The sequence below is a fragment of the Saccopteryx leptura genome, chromosome 2, assembly GCF_036850995.1.
Source record: "Saccopteryx leptura isolate mSacLep1 chromosome 2, mSacLep1_pri_phased_curated, whole genome shotgun sequence".
Classification (NCBI taxonomy): Eukaryota; Metazoa; Chordata; class Mammalia; order Chiroptera; family Emballonuridae; genus Saccopteryx; species Saccopteryx leptura.
Window position 1 is genome coordinate 24,985,458 of NC_089504.1, and position 17,105 is coordinate 25,002,562.

Genomic DNA, 17,105 nt, shown 5'->3' on the forward strand with positions numbered 1-17,105 from the left:
GTGTGGCTTGACCTGGCAAACCCTGGGGTTTGAACCAGTGACGTCAGCATTCCAGGTCGATGCTTTAGTCACTGTGCCACCACAGGTGAGGAACATGATTCTTCAGTACACTTAAGTTTTATTTAAGGCTCTGATTAAAAACAAAGTCTCATTTTAATCACTTTTTTTAGCAACTTAATAAAGGCTGCATTCTTACACTTTAATCTTAATCTAGTGCTTGATAAATGATCAGTCCCCATCCAGGTGTCTGTAAATTTTATTTTTAGAAGGGAGTATTCCACTTACTCCAGAGAAGTTTAACTTCGACCTGAGAACAGACCGGAACTAGAAGCTGTCCGTCATGTGGTTTGTGCTTTCCTAACAGTATGCGATTATTAGAGTGATGTGAGCGATTATTAGAGCCGCGGTATATGCCCACTGACGACTTGGTTAACCCATAAAGCAGCCTACCTGCTGTGTGTCTACAGTGAAAAGGGAACTGTGGTATCGGTTTTATATTAGCGAAACAAAACATTAATTATTAAATATTAGTGTCTGATGGGAGCACACTTAATTTGATGAGTCATCCGTCTAGCATGGCTGATTGTGAGTGTTTATTAGTTCTCTATGCTAGAGATGTCCCTCTCCAGCTGATCAGGTATCTGATGGGGCTCATAAATTGTCTCCCCCCCCCCCAAATAAAAGAAGAAGAGGAGCTCTTCTGAATTCACTAGAGAAGAAGGGTTAGGGAAAGGGAGGAGAAAACCGAGCTATGGAGAAGACCGTATATATTGTGAGAGGTGTTTTGAAAAAAAGCTGACAGATGAGATAGAAGGGAGCAGCGCTGTCCACGTTTCCTTGGGAGGAAGAGTTGGGGTGGGAGGTGGCGTGTTTTCCTCTCCTGGCCACTAGGTGGTAGCGTTGGCACGGTCAGCTTGATGATTCAGGTAATTACCTGGGGTTCTTGTGTAGTTTCCTTACAAATTAAGTGTTTATGAATCAGTTGCTTCCTCTCATTCCTTTTTAACTGACACTTGCACTCAAGTAAAGAGTCTGAGTTCCTATTTTTTAAAAAAGAGTTATGAAATAACCTTAACACTTTCTTTTAAAACGGTAAAAATGGAGCTGAGTTGCTTCCTAACTTTCTCTGATGGAGAAGAGTGTGCTCCCTTTCCTTCTTTCAGTCTGTGGTCATGGGCTTGTGAAAAAACAGATCCCCAGATTAGCATGTCGGCTTTTAGGAAATAAAGCATCACCTTCCCAGTCTCCGCTCCAAGGCATGTGAGGAGCCCAGAGGGGACCGTGGTTAAGCCTCGTTGGCCAACCCTGAGCACGAGGGCTCTGGAGTCTCATGTGCCCAAGGCGTGGCATTGTGTGGCAATGTGTCCACTGAGTTTGTAGAGAAGCTCAAAGATATATCTCCTATCTATAAAAACTCTCTTTTAACATTAGCAAGTTGTCTTTATTAAAACAGAATTTTAAGAAACGGAACATTTATACATTTGTAAAGTATTTGAAATCAGGCTCCTCTACAAAATACAGAATCTACAGTCAGTAGCTGGTGGCATTAGAAGTTTGGTGGTATATTAAAATGCCTTTAATTGAGTACCTACTATGTGTCTCACATTATGTGGGCACTTTACACGAGCTAACCCTAACGCTTACTGTACCTATTGGGCTTCTGCTGTGCACAGAGTAAGATGTAGCCTCTATGTTTTGCAAGAAGGATCTTTGATAAAAAACTGGGGTCAGAGTAGAACCTCTATTGTTACAGTGCAGAGCAGATTCTAAAGCCATAACTGGTGGATTTTTTTTTTTTTTTTAGTATGCAAAGAACAAGATTGGCTTCCATATTGTAAAATGCATCAGCTGTAGCTGTAATCAGTTGTGGTTGGAGAGACCAGAGTGTTCCCGGTTGGGTTGTGGCTTTGTTTAGAATTAAGAGGCTTATAAAGGAAACCATAGAAACCCTGAGTTCCCCAATTGCTGTGGTACAGGAAACAGGGCAGTTAGTCAGTCTCCATTGTCCAGACTGGATTGTTTAAGATATCATTTCAAGACAATCTGAAAACACTTCATGGCTTGATTATATGGTCAGTTATTATCAGGCTTCCTCTGACCATGGTTTGCTTTAGGAACAATTGCAGGAAGAACAATTCTGCAAACTTCCATGAAATACCTACTTACGACATTGTCCTTAAGTTCCAAGTGCTTTAATATAACAGAGATTGATGTGAGGAGGAAAAACTATGTCTCTTCTGGGTTGCTAGTCTCCCGTATTTTGTCAGCTGGCTACGTGATTATGCCAGGGAGCGCCATTAATCATGGTTAAGGTCAGAAGACCCACTGGTCCCCATGCTGATGCTGGAGAGATGGAGCTGCTCAGGTGAGAAGCAGTTTGAAAATCGGTGCCTGTAAGTGGTGCTTCAGTCCAGGTGGCTTTCATTTGTCAGCTCCTATTTGAAATCACCTTTGTGGGGTTTTGTTTTGTTTTTTCTAGCCAGAGTCATGGTGTGACGAGCTCTGTGTTTGAGAAGGACTTGCCTGACTCCCACAAGTGTCCCCACTGTGAATGGCTCAGATTCTGCAGACCCTGTGTTCTAAGTCTGGCAATCTGACACACACCCCTAGGTGCCCAGAAAACCTACTCTTAGCCCTTGACCGCCTGGCCCACCCTTTGAGAGCTTCCCAAAAGGAATGTGACTGTGCCACACCCCAGGATGCTGAATCACCCTGTGCAGATGTGGCCAAAACAGGCAGTTTTTAAAAGCTCCCCAGGTGGCTCTGATGTGCACCTCCCACTAATAGTTCTTTTGTACCTTTTTTTTTTTTTTTAAGTCATAACCCACCTGAAATTCTTAGACATGGGCTAAACAATAAATTTGACATTTTAAATTCAGTGCGGTTGAGGCATCAGGAAGCGAACACATTTGTTGTCTTTTGATAGCTTTTGGTATTACTCAGAAAATGCATTCCTGCTTCTGATGACATTTTCATTGGAAATGGCAAGGTGGAGGAGGTGGGGTGGGTGGAATTTTATGTTTCAGAACAAATTTCCTTCCACTGCCGGCCCCAGGAAATTTTTTTTATTATTAATACAGTCTTCCCTAGTCCTACCTGTAGGAGAGTGGAGTTTCACCGGGAGCTCCCTAAACAGGATAAGGGGTCACTGCACTCTTCTCTGTTGGATGTGCCTTGTGTTTTCACTTCCTGCAGCTGAGCTGTGCCTCCGTGGCTCCCCGAGGCTGGGTTCTGCTTTGTCGCCATCCCTCCCTTGGTACTAATTCCCAAAGCTGGCTCTGTCCTGACGTTTGGTGCTGCTTTTCCATTTACCTGTGCCTTGCCCGCACATGTGCACCCCCCCCCCCATCAGTGGCTTTAGCATCACCTGGGAGACCAAGAAATGCTGACATTAGGGCCCCACCCAGACCTACTTGAGTCCAAGTCTACATCTTGAGATTTCCCAAGCCAAGCCATCGGCATGCCTGTTACGTGTGAGGAGCACTGGTCTACGGGACATCCCCAAGCTGCATTCTTTTCTCTCTTTCTTTTTTTGGTAGAGACAGAGAGAGGGACAGATAGGAACAGACAGACAGGAAGGGAGATTCTTCGTTGCAGCACCTTAGTTGTTCATCAATTGCTGGCGCATATGTGCCTTGACTGGAGGCTACAGCCGAGCCAGTGACCCCTTGCTCAAGCCAGCAACCATGGGGTCATGTCTATAATCCCACGCTCAAGCCAGTGACTCCCTCAAGCTGGCGACTGGAGTTTTGAACCTGGGTCCTCCGCATCCCAGTCCGACGCTCTTATCCACTGTACCACCACCAGGTCAGGTTCCGTGCTGCATTCTAATTGAAGCCCCCCATCCCATTCTTCTTCCTGCCCCCTCCCTCCAACGAAAGTTTGCCTGTCTTTGTTGGACTGCTGTTTTTCCACACCATAAATCTTTACTTCATTTTTCATTTTATTCTGCCTTTTATTCATTGATTCATTCAGAAATTCACTGAATGCCTCCCAGAGCTAAGTGCTAAAGATACAGTGAGCAAAACCAGACCTGGTTCCTGCCTTCATAAAGCTTAATCTAAGTAGGAAAAGTAAATCTTTTTTTTTTTACATTTTATTTATTTATTTTTTTATTTTTAATTTTATTTTTTTGTATTTTTCTGAAGTTGGAAACGGGGAGGCAGTCAGACTCCCACATGCACCCGACCGGGATCCACCCGGCATGCCCACCAGGGGGGCAATGCTCTGCCCACCTGGGGCGTCGCTCTGTTGCAACCAGAGCCATTCTAGCACCTGAGGCAGAGGCCACAGAGCCATCCTCAGCACCCGGGCCAACTTTGCTCCATTGGAGCCTTGGCTGCAGGAGGGGAAGAGAGAGACAGAGAGGAAGGAGAGGGGGAGGGGTGGAGAAGCAGATGAATGCTTCTCCTGTGTGCCCTGGCCGGGAATCGAACCCGGGACTCCTGCACGCCAGGCCAACGCTCTACCACTGAGCCAACCGGCTAGGGCTACTATTTTTAAATTTTTAATTTATTGTGTTTACATGGATTTAAGTGTCCCATTGAATATAACTCCTTCACCTCCACCCCTGTATCCCTTTTAATACCCCCTTTGAAAAAGTAAATCTTAAAGAATCACATCATTAGTTATTAATGTGACATTATGATGAGCATGTAGAGGAGAGCCTCAGTGCTGAGCACTGTGGTGGGAACTGCAGTTAATCAAGTGGAAGGCAGGAGCAGCTTCTAGGCAGAAGGAACATCATGTGCAAAGGCCCAGTTCATTATAGAAAGTTTGCAGATAATAAAAGAAACATTAAATCTCTCCTGAGTCCTTCCTCTTTATCTGCCCTTCTGCCCAACCTTGTCTGATTTACACCTTCTTCACTCCTTACGCTGGCCTTGACCCTTGGCTTCCAACCTGCATGATGCTCAGTTGCACACTTTTTTCCAGGTTACTGGTCTACCATGCCACAGTTGCATTCACTAGTAAAACCACATTCCTTATTGTTCCCTGAATATAGCATGGTGAGCTTCTAATCTGCCCACTAATCCCCTCTTTATACATGTATTTTTCTTAAGTAAACTTGATATTGAAATATATACACATAAAGGTGCACAAATTATGGATGTAGAGTCTGACTCATTAGCACCCAGATCAAAAAATAAAATAGTGTAAGCATCATCCCAGATGACCCTGTTCCCACCTTAGTCCCTACACCCAGAGGTAACCACCATCTGTTTTCTATAAGCATCAATTAGTTTTGCCTGTTTATTTTTTTAAGATTGGATTGGATTTATCATATTAAGTGATTCATGAATGAAGCAGCATTCTACCAAGCTCCAAAGGGCTATTGAAAGGGAAAGGTTTTGTTTTAAATCATTTTTTTAATTTTTTTAATTACGGTTGACATACATTATATGAATTTCAGATGTATACCCAGTGATTAGACATTACATAACTGAGTGATCGTCTGATAAATCTCACACGCATCTGACTTTATGCGACTATGTTCATGCTATAGGTAATAGATTGTGTCTGGCTACTTTTACTCATCATGATGTTAGAGGGTGAGGGATCCATTCATTTATGTGTAACGATAGTTCCTTTATTTCCTTTGCTGTATAGTCGTGCATGGGATGCCTATACCACAACCTACCCATTCTATTAATGGGCATTTTGGTCTTTTCCAGGTTGAGGCTATTATGAATATTCTTGTACATATATTTTAGTGAATGAATGCACCTTTTTCTGTTGGGAATATGCCTAGAAGTAGCATTGTTACATCACAGAACATACGTATGTTCAGTTTAGTAGATACTGCCAAACAGTATGTACTCACCAGTAGTGCGTGAGATTCCGGGTGCTCCACACCCCGTCGGCACTTTGTTTTGTCAGATTTCATTGTAACCATTCTGGTGGGAATGCAGTATTATCTTTTTTATTTATTCATTTTAGAAGGGAGAGAGAGAGAGAAGGGGGGGCAGGAAGGAAGCATTAACTCCTATATGTGCCTTGACCAGGCGAGCCCAGGGTTTCAAGCCAGCAACCTCAGTGTTCCAAGTCGACGCTTTGTCCACTACCCCTGGTCGGCAAACTGCGGCTCATGAGCAACACGCAGCAATTTGGCCCCTTGGGTGTGGCTCTTCCACAAAATACCACGTGTGGGCGCTACCTCGATAAGGAATGTACCCACCTAGATAGTTTAAGTTCAAAAACTTTGGCTCTCAAAAGAAATTTTAATCGTTGTACTGTTGATATTTGGCTCTGTTGATTAATGAGTTTGCCGACCACTGCACGAGGCCACTACAGGCCAGGCCAGAATGCAGTGATTGCTTTGTGGTTTTTTTTTTTTGTGTTTTTTTTTGTTTGTTTGTTTTTTTACAGACACAGAGAGCGAGTCAGAGAGAGGGATAGACAGGGACAGACAGGAACGGAGAGAGATGAGAAGCATCGATCATTAGTTTTTCATTGCGCGTTGCAACACCTTAGTTTTCATTGATTGCTTTCTCATATGTGCCTTGACCACGGGCCTTCAGCAGACCAAGTAGCCCCTTGTTGGAGCCAGCAACCTTGGGTTCAAGCTGGTGGGCTTTTGCTCAAACCAGATGAACCCATGCTCAAGCTGGCGACCTCGGGGTCTCGAACCTGGGTTCTCTGAATCCCAGTCCGACGTTCTTTCCACTGCGCCACCACCTGGTCAGGCTGCTTTGTGGTTTTAATTTGCGCTTCTCTGACAACTGATGTGGCTCCTACATTCTAATAGGTTGTTCTTTTCTCTTATTGATTCATAGGAGTTCTTTATATATTTTTAATATATATATTCTTAATTTTAATGTAATCTAATTTATCAGTAGGTATCTGTACTTTTCAGTCATTCTTACACCACACGTAGTTCTGTAAAGCCTTAGGGATAGAATACATACATATATAAAAGAGTAAACAGATCTCACCTGACCTGTGGTGGCGCAGTGGTTAAAGTGTCGACCTGGAAACGCTGAGGTCGCCGGTTCGAAACCCTGGGCTTGCCTGGTCAAGGCACATATGAGAGTTGATGCTTCCTGCTTCTCCCCCCTTTCTCTCTCACTCTCCTCTCTCTCTCCCCCTCACTCCTCTCTAAAATGAATAAAATAATAAAAAACAGTAAACAGATCTATCAGAAAAGTGATATTGTAGACATCGGAGGAATGGGCACCGTTCCAAAAGGAATAATAGCCCACAAATGTTCCCATGGCAAAACTGGGAGAGTCCGCAGTGCCACCCAGCCTGCGGTGGGCATTGTTGTGAGCAAACAAGTTGAGGGCGAGATTCTTGCCAAGAGCATTCATGTACAGATTGAGCATATAAAGCACTCTGGGAGCCAAGATAGCTTCCTGAAACACGTGAAGGAAGTGATCAGAAAAGGAAGGAAGCCAAAGCGAAAGTTCCTTGGGTCCAGCTGCAGCGCCAGCCTGCTCCGCTCAGAGAAGCACTCGGTGAGACCAGTGGGGGGAGTGTGAGTCCTTGGGTTCGGCTGCAGCGCCAGCCTGCTCCGCTCAGAGAAGCGCTCGGTGAGACCAGTGCGGGGAGTGTGAGTCCTTGGGTTCGGCTGCAGCGCCAGCCTGCTCCGCTCAGAGAAGCGCTCGGTGAGACCAGTGCAGGGAGTGTGAGTCCTTGGGTTCGGCTGCAGCGCCAGCCTGCTCCGCTCAGAGAAGCGCTCGGTGAGACCAGTGCGGGGAGTGTGAGTCCTTGGGTTCGGCTGCAGCGCCAGCCTGCTCCGCTCAGAGAAGCACTCGGCGAGACCAGTGGGGGGAGTGTGAGCTGCTGGAGCCCATACTCTGAATTCACGGCCGGATGAGTGTCACATAAATAAAAGACCTCTGTGCTGATAATTAAAGAATTAAAAGCCTGATATATATATATCAGGAGATTTAAACCAGGAATAATAAAACAATTTTCAACGTTTTTATACTTGGGGACCAGTAACCTAGCCAGAAACATACAAGAGTCAAGTTTTTTCTGCGCAAAACAGGCAACATGATACAAGCTGGTGCTTGATTTCTGAACTCACTCCCAGGTCCAAAGCACATAAGTTTGTCTGAATGCTTTTTGTCTATTACATGCGACGCTCTACATGGTGCAAAGGGTTCTTCCAACGAGCCTACACATTCCATCGACTAATCTCAGTGGGTCTATGATCTTCATACAACATCGGGGTGCTTAACTCTTTTGCGACCTGGCACTGGTCCACGGACCGGTCCAGCAGTTGAAAAATACTGTAATAAAAACAGAGACAAGCCATATAATCCTATGAACATGTTAAAATTTAACAATATGTTTTGCTTAGAGCTTCTTAGAAGTCAAAACTCAAACAGAAGCATGGTCTATTACATAGTGCTTATTTGTGAGGGCCTCACATTGTGAAAATCAAGGCAGATGGGTATGGGGTGGGTAGGCTGTGAGGTGCCTGCACCTGTAACTGGTAATTTGCATATCAGAGAGCTAACAGGTATGTCTTCTGTTACAGGTGATTCAACGATAGTTATGACCTCCCGATTACGTGCGTTGGGTGGAAGAATTAATAATATACGTGCCTCCGAATTACCGAAAGAGAAAACTCGATCCGAAGTCATCTGCAGCATCCGTTTTTTAGATGGCTTGGTACAGACCTTTAAAGTTAATGTAAGTTCTCCAAATTTAATTTTTTTTATGAGTTAGTGCCCCTAAGAAATCATTTTTTTCTTCATCTTATATAAACCAAGAAGTAAAAACTACTTTAAAATGAAAGCTTGAGGTCTCAGCTCTTGTGTGTGGAGACCGGACTGGCAAGACCCTGAGAATTGTGCCACCTTCTCATCTCCGTCTGGAGCGTCTGTACCTCCTGCTCTGTGATGTGAGCTTGTCTGATCGTAGAGGTTACTCCCTCTGCGAAGTCTCTGTCAGCCTCCTGAGCTGGTTGCTTCCCCAGCCCCGGTGCCCTGTATGTGCCTGAGTAGAGCCCATGTCACATTGCATAAACTACTTGTATTTACTAGGTTATCCGTGGTCCTTTAAGCTCTGAGCTCCTGGAGCACAAGAATAGTGTCGTCTCCCCTGACCGTGGCACAGGGAAGGCCTGGCTTCTCCCACCTCCAGCCCACGGCAGAGGCAGGGTTAGGAATGAGGTCTCCAGCGTCCCCGGCCAGTAGTAAGATGCATGAGCAGTGGCAGACCCTGAGTCCCTACTGCCCTGCCCCACCCCGGCTAGCATGGAGGCTCGTGACCTTTGCCTGTCTCTCCCATCATCCGGCCAGTCCTAAAGGGGTCACCCCCAACCCCAGGCTGGCTGCTAGCATCTGCCCCAGCCTAGAAAGTTCAACGTGCAAGAAAAGGTGTCAGAAAGAGAAGATGGGAGATGGAAGAGAACTGGAGGGTGACAAAAGGCCACAAGAGTGTAAAGGGTAACAGAGTGACCCCGGGTCTCGTGCCCCGCCCGTGAGCTTGCTTTCTGCTGAGCCCAGGTTTCTGTGGACCCTGATGGCAGAGCAGGCAAGGGGAGAGGGCAGTTTTCCTGAAGTCACAGCAGGTGGGTGCTTCTTTCTCCTCCCTCGTCCAGGGCTAGGACAGCCGCTTGTCTCCCTTCAGGGGACAAGACCCAGGCAGATGACTAAGGATGTGAAAATTTGGGCCCTCACCTGTCAGAGAGTGACAGGACAATAAAGACATATTCCCCAACTTCCTACCCAGCTCCCCCACTCTCTTAAGCTGCCAGGCCCCTTCTCTTAAGGTCAGGGTTCTTTTGCAGGTGGGGACGTTGTTGTAGGAGAAGGACCCACCGCAACAAGGATCGTAATTGTCTAGTTAGATGTTTCTAGAATCAGATGAGGGTGATAGACAGACTCCTGTGACCTCCTTCTTCAGCTGGTTTGTAGGACAGCCACCGTCCAGGGCAGCACTGTCGAAAGAACTCTGTGCAGAGCCCGGGAACGTTCTGTGCTCGCAACGCCAGCACAGGTGCCACTAGCCACATGTGGCTGTGGCACACTTGAAATGTGGCTAGTCTACCTGATGAACCAAATATTTTTAAATTAAAATATAAAAGAGGTTTTTCTTGTACTTTGGAGAGTGCAGCCCTTGTAACTATTTCTTCGAGGACATCAGAACCCCTAGGATGCATGTTAGAGGAAGAAACCCCTGGGTATTTTGAAACATACTCTCTGGTGGTGGAGCCTGAGAATCTGCATTTTAACTACCTCCCAAGTGATCTTGATTACATTACAGTTTGGAAAACCGCCAATTCAGGGACCTTTTGTCAAGGTCATACATACTTTCCTTGTAAAGCAGCTGCTTTGGTTCACTGAACTTTGTCTTGCATTCTTTTCCCTTTTGACATCGACATCTATTGAATTCTGTGTTTGAACCAGCTCTGCCAAGGTCACAAGGATCTCTTCTCATTGTTGTAAACTGACAGCTTAATTTATACCTGACTCTTCGGTTCAAATTTACATTGTCAATCTGGAGCTGTTTCCCAGCCATATATCTTCTTCCTGACAAGAACATGAATGTTTATTTAGTAGATGTTTACTGAGCACCTACTATGTGACAGGCTTTGTTCAGGGTACAAAGGATACAGCACTGAGCAAAACAGAGCAGAATTGACCATAAACAAATGTAGACTATGTCAGTGGTGTTATGTGCTTAGGAGAAACATAAAGCAGCTTAAGAGGACAGAGAGTGTGAAGGAAGGACAAAGGAATGGTGTTGTCATTTTTTAGAAGTGATCAGGGAGGATTTCACCTAAAGGAAGTAAGGGGGAAAGTCCTGTCATTCCCTGGAGGAAGCATATTCCAAGTAGAAGAAACAGCAGTGCAAAGACCCTGAGGCAGAATCCTGATTGGTGAGCTATCCAGAATAGTATGGGGAGACCCGTGCATATGGAAGAGAGTGGCAAGAGAGATTAGAAAGACAGCAGGTGTGGGGATTGGAGGATTGTTCAGAGACTTGTAGCTCATTCTGAGGGCATTGAGTTTACTCTGAATGAGGCAGAAAGCATTGGTGAGTTTGGGCAGAGACCCAGCACGCTCTGACTCGGGTGTCACTCCGGATGCTCTATTGACAGTAGACTGGGACCAAGGGCTAAGAGACTATGATAACAATCCTGGGGAGAGATAATAATTGGACAGTGTGGTAGTGTGCAGGTGGCTGAGGAAACCAAGTCTGGAAATATTTTGAAGGTGGAGCCATTGGGACTTGCTGATGTGGAAGAAGCCTCCAGGTGGCTCTTAGGTTTTTGGCCTGAGCAGTCGACGGGATGGAGTTGCAGTTTACAGAGATGAGAGAGGCTGTCACAGGAGCAGAGCACCAGTTCTGTTGTGACCCGAACTGCTGCGCTTGGGATGCTTGTCGTTCATCTACAAGGGAGTGTAGACGTGGTAGTAGATACACGGGTCAGGAGTTAAGAGCATGGTGTAGTCTGGGACACATACGTGTGTGTTGCCAGGGAAGAGATGATATATCTGAAGCTATGAAACTGGATGGGACCCCCTGAGAAGTGAGTAGACCGGAGATAGGAGCAAGGCTTGATATTTAAAGGTTGGAGAGATCAGGAAGGAGCCCTAAGGGGAGGAAGGAGGAGACCAAGAGCAAGAAGAGTGTGTGAATCCTAGGTAAGGACGTGTTTAAGGAGTGACGAGCCCTGTAAACAGGGACGAGAAAGCAGCCACCCGGAGTGGTGATCGTGCACGCCTTAGAACAGAGCCTGGTGTTCAGCGGGAGCCCAGTTCTGAGTCGTGAATATCTCTGTAACCGTCATGCTGCTGCCACGGCTGCTGCCCAAGCTTCCAGCCGCCTGGTCACAGTTTTGTCATGTTGAACTTGAGGTTGACTGCCTGAACTTGAGGAAGTTTAAAATCTGTAGTGATTTATCTTTTCCTACTCATGGGAATGGTCTGCACTATCTCATCCAGACTTCAGCCCGGACCATCTTTTGACCAGGAGCGGATGTCATCAGGGAAGCTGACCTATACATTAGTTGTCCTTAGCTCAGCCCAGGGAGCGAGCCAGTCACCAACAGTGGCTGGTAGAGCAAAGATGACTTCTTGTGGCATGAGGACTGAGCTGGTAGGCTTGTTCTGACTATCAGTGTGTCCTTTATTCTATTTCAATTTCTTTTGAGAACTGGGCGAGTTATGAAAAACACATACCGGAATATAGAAGTTAGGCGCTCCAGAGGAGAGAGGCGCAGTGTGGTGGGAACACAAAGGCTTTGGCGTTGAACGGACCCGAGTCAGGGAGTCAGACCATTTGTCAGCTGGTGGCACAGGTCATGGAGTTTCCCGAGGCCTCTGCTTATCGGCCAAGGGGGAGTTGAGCAATACTTTGCAGAATTACAGCAAAAAGGAGACATCATGTATGAAAAGTGCACATCTGGCTCCTTGTAGATGTTCAATAGATTATAGTGGTTAAAAAATATATATAGCCCTGGCCAGTGGCTCAGCAGTAGAGCGTCAGCCCGATGTGCAGGAGTCCCGGGTTCAGTTCCCGGCCAGGGCACACAGGAGAGGTGCCCATTTGCTTCTCCACCCCTCCCCCTTTCCTTCCTCTCTGTCTCTCTCTTCTCCTCCCGCAGCGAGGCTCCATTGGAGCAAAGATGGCCCGGGCGCTGGGGATGGCTCTGTGGCCTCTGCCTCAGGTGCTAGAATGGCTCTGGACACAACAGAGCGACGCCCCAGAGGGGCAAAGCATCGCCCCCTGGTGGGCATGCTGGGTGGATCCCGGTCAGGCGCATGCGGGAGTCTGTCTAACTGCCTCCCCGTTTCCAGCTTCGGAAAAATGGGGGGGAGGGATAATATATATAGTCATGAAAATAACCATTTCAACAAGGGGAGCAGGTCACTCTGATCCGTCGAGAGAGTGGCTCCTAATTGTGGGGGAGTGAATCTCATAGTTAGGAATACGTGGACCGGGTCATGTTTTCCACACCATCGTGATTATTCCCTGGTGGTGGAGATGTCCCGGGCAGAGGAAGGGGCAGGAACAGGTCCTCGGGCAGGAAAGGGGGATGTGTTCAGGGAAAGGGCGTTTCTCGTGTTCCCACACTTCAGATCAAACAGGGTGAGGCCCTGCCAAAGCAGAGGCTGCAGGAGGGGGCCTGACAATGACCTAATGTCCTCCTCCTGGTCACTGCGCCCTATTTTCAGGTGTGTTATCTGCACTCAGAAAAAAGAGCTGCCGTCGCTTCTTCCATAACGCGGTCTATTTCTGACTCATAGTGTCCTTAATAGTTTGGCTCAAAGGATTCCTGAGGAGGCAGCCGGTCCAAGTAGAATGTGCAGTTTCCCACCCCTGTGCCTTTGTGCCAGGCTACCTCCTTGAAATGTCTTTTCTCAGCACCTTTACCCGGAGGGAAGGCGTGTCAGCCCTGTCATCCTCCCGGACCCAGATCAGGGTTGCGTCTGCTTGTCCCCAGGTCGGACCCAGGTCAGGGGTTGCATCTGCTTGTCCCCAGGTCAGACCCAGGTCAGGGGTTGCATCTGCTTGTCCCCAGGTCGGGCCCAGGTCAGGGGTTGCGTCTGCTTGTCCCCAGGTCAGACCCAGGTCAGGGGTTGCATCTGCTTGTCCCCAGGTCGGACCCAGGTCAGGGGTTGCATCTGCTTGTCCCCAGGTCAGACCCAGGTCAGGGGTTGCATCTGCTTGTCCCCAGGTCAGACCCAGGTCAGGGGTTGCATCTGCTTGTCCCCAGGTCAGACCCAGGTCAGGGGTTGCATCTGCTTGTCCCCAGGTCGGACCCAGGTCAGGGGTTGCATCTGCTTGTCTCCAGGGTGAGTTGAATGATTGTGCTGTCCTCTTAAGTGTTCACTGTGCCCTGAGTGTTTCACTGACAGCATCTGACACACTGTGTGCCGGTCACTGCTTCCACGGCTGGCCTCTCAGGGAGGGCAAGGGAAGGACACTTGCTGTGGCTCTGTCCCCATGCCCAGCATCACGCCGGCCCCGTCAGCTCTGAGTGGTGATGGTGGCTGAGTCCTGCTCTGGATGTGAAGTGTGGTTGACATGTCCTCACCGGCTTCTCACTTCAGATGACGAGGAGCAGCGAGGCAGATAATCCCCCAAGGTGTCACATGCCACATCACTTTGAGGGTATTTTGGGTGCCATTTGAGTATCCTTAACCCTCTTCCTTCACGTGATTAGTAGAGAGTTTCTTCTCCCCTGCGCGCACGCCCATGCCTCCCGAGGAGCCAGCGGAAGCCCGTGTGGGATTAGCGGAGCGCTGGGGATAATCCATGGGCAGGCGCGGGGCGCCCGCCCTCACTCAGGGCCGAGTCTCCCAGTTCAGCCATTACCACTTGGGAATCTCAGCGAAGGGGAAGCAAGACGTCTTACAGAATTAAACTCTACCGTCTCGTCTCGAGGCATTTTGTGTCGATTTTTCTTAGCCCTGCTTCCCGTATGTGCCATGTGGCTTCTTAACTTGAAATTTCTGAAAGCGTTTTCCATGTGGGATGTGTGCACACATAAAATCTCTCTGAATGTTTTAGTTCCTTTTTCCCTACAATAAAGATTTTTTAACCACCAGTTTTTTGGGGTTTTTTTTGTTTTTTAAGATTGTATTTATTGATTTTAGAGAGAGAAGGAGGGGGAGGAGTGGGAAGCATCAACTCTTAATAGTTGCTTCTCATACGTGCCTTGACCAGGCAAGCCCCAGGTTTCGAACCGGCAACCTCAGCATTCCAGGTTGAAGCTTTATCCACCGCGCCACCACAGGTCAAGCCACCAGTTTTCTTAGTTTGTTTAAAAATTTTGCCCACTCGACACCTTTTTTTCCCCCAGAAACAAGATACCGGTCAGGTCCTTCTGGATTTGGCGTACAACCACTTGTGCGTGACCGAAAAGGAGTATTTTGGTTTGCAGCATGGTGACGAGTCCGTGGATTCTCCCGTGAGTACCATCCCTTTAAGATTTGCTGGACTTCTGCATGGTTTGGTGTTATATCTTATGTTTTCTTGCCTAGCAGAGATGGCTGGAATCAAGCAAACCCATCAGAAAGCAACTGAAAGGTGAGTGTGACCTTCTCATTTCACTTGAACACTCGGTACTAATGTATTCACGGCCCAGTTCTCTCCTCCAGTCATCAGTGTGCCTGTGACCTCTGGTACCTGGAGTCCAGGTGGCTCAGGCCATATGAGCGAGCCGACTTCTCCCTGTCTGACTTCTGAGTTAGCAGACATGCTTCCCGACATGCAACCCTTAAGGGTCTTCACCAGCTGTGAGCAAGTCGGGGAAAGAAGGCAGCCAAGAGCCAGGGAACCCACTTTCTCTTTACAAGGGAAGGAGGATGGCCTTTCTTAGTCCAGTGTGCGAGGCAGGGTAGGAAAGAGAGACAGACACACACACCTGTAGTCCTCTACAACAGGACAATTCTAGTCACTGGAAACCAAGGCATAGCTAGGTGATGTCACGAATACGACGTACAGCTCGTCCACCATGAGCGAGCGGGTCCCAGTGCAGGTCGACTCCCGCTAGCTGGGCTTTCGGCAGCACGCTCTGTTCCTCCTTCGCACCCCATGCCTCCGGCAGGCCTGATGACGTGCTGTGGCACACGCTCCTCTGTGCCCTCCCTCATTCTGTGCCCTCTGTTGGGAATCCCTTTCCTCCTGCTTCCCTGTATCTAAATCTTGCCGTTGCTGTCCCTAGCACACGTTACGACTCCGTCACCCTCCCTTAACATTTCTCCTTATCTGCTTCATGCCTCGGAATACTCCTCCATCTCATAGCTGTCTGCCTTTCTCTTTCCCAAGGGGCTTGCACTTTCGCAAGGGGTGGTTCTTGTCGATCCTCTGTGCCCTCCCTGGAGGTGGCCAGTGAGTGGCTGAAGGGTGAAGGCAAGTGGATCTGTACACAAAAGCGTGTACACACAAATGCCACATCCTAGCGCCCAGATGGGAAGGAGTAGAAACAAGTCACCCTGACCTTGACCCCGCTGCTGCTGTCACCTGGAGCCAGAGCCTTGGAGTTCTTACCCGCCATGAGTCGTGTCCTTGGCATTCAGAAGTACCCACAAGGAGTCACAGAGCTTTTGTGCAGATACCTACCAGCTCCATTGAATTCACAAAGGAATAAGTGTACCCAGGCACAGATAGGTGTCATTCATTCTCTCATGAACACGTTTATTCAGCTAATGTATCCTGAGTTCAGACTTTGGCAAGGTACTGGGCTCAGCTCTGGGAATCAGATTCAAATCAAGATTTGGGCCGTGCCCTAAAGTAGTAGCTCACAGCCAAATGTGGGGACTTTAACAAGGGGAGAAACAATTGTGGGATACTTTGGAGCACCTGATAGAATGTTCTGGGTGCACAGAGGAGGATGAGAAAGACTTGGAGGCATGTCTGAAACACACAGTGACAACGCACAGATGGGGGAAGGGTGACAAAGGGCATCCCAAGGCTGTGGGTGGGCTTTGCCATCGGATGTGCAGGTGGTCAACCTGCACCCAGAGTTCAGCACCACCCAGTCCGGTACCTAGGCCCCTGTACAGAAGTACATTCCCAGGTGCACACACACCAGTTCAAGTCTCTGACATAAGCCAGAGATACAGAGATGACACTAAAGAGAGGGAAGCGTGGAGCCCCAAATGAACTAAGGTGGAGGAGGGGAGTGAGGGGAGCCGGGAGCAGAAGGCTTGGGTTTCAGAGAGCAGGCCAGCGCTGAGCACTTAGATGGGGCCGGTGAATATTTACTGAGTAATGGAGAGGGGTAAGATTGACATTAAGAAGGACACGATCTTAGCAACACAACCTGATACTCTCATCTTGCTACGTCTAGCAAAAGAAAGGGGGTTATTTTACACATTCGAGCAGATGGACTCTTGATATTGTTGCATAAAGTTATATTTGAGTATGTTAATTATGTAATATTGCTAGTAATTTAATCACTGTTGGAATTCACTTTGCATTAAAAGCATGGCATGTTTTCTGGTATAAAAATGTGTTTGAAGTATGGCATAGCAGAACCAGAAGCCCCAGGGCTATAATTCTGGTTTTGTGATCAGTTGTGTGACCCAAGGCAAGTCACATCTCTAAGCCTGTTTGCTGGCTTATACTTAAAGGGCGCTATCAGTTAGCAGCCTAGCCTAGCCTACTCAGGGTCTGGTGGTGTCACAAACAAG

The 17,105-nt window shown here is 47.7% G+C and overlaps 1 protein-coding gene across 11 annotated transcripts in view; it reads left to right on the plus strand.

The window, feature by feature from the left end:
* PTPN3 (protein tyrosine phosphatase non-receptor type 3) overlaps positions 1 to 17,105 on the plus strand; it is a 114,905-nt gene that overhangs the window by 27,436 nt on the left and 70,364 nt on the right. For 9 of the 11 annotated variants that reach the window (XM_066367479.1, XM_066367474.1, XM_066367477.1 and 6 more), the window contains 3 exons: positions 8,489 to 8,643; positions 14,771 to 14,878; positions 14,955 to 14,997. In XM_066367479.1, coding sequence (XP_066223576.1) covers positions 8,506 to 8,643; positions 14,771 to 14,878; positions 14,955 to 14,997 — 289 coding nt within the window. In that variant the 5' untranslated portion in view covers positions 8,489 to 8,505. Of the gene's footprint in view, positions 1 to 8,472; positions 8,644 to 14,770; positions 14,879 to 14,954; positions 14,998 to 17,105 lie in introns of those variants that run through there. The other 2 variants (XM_066367473.1, XM_066367484.1) reach the window with 2 other exon arrangements.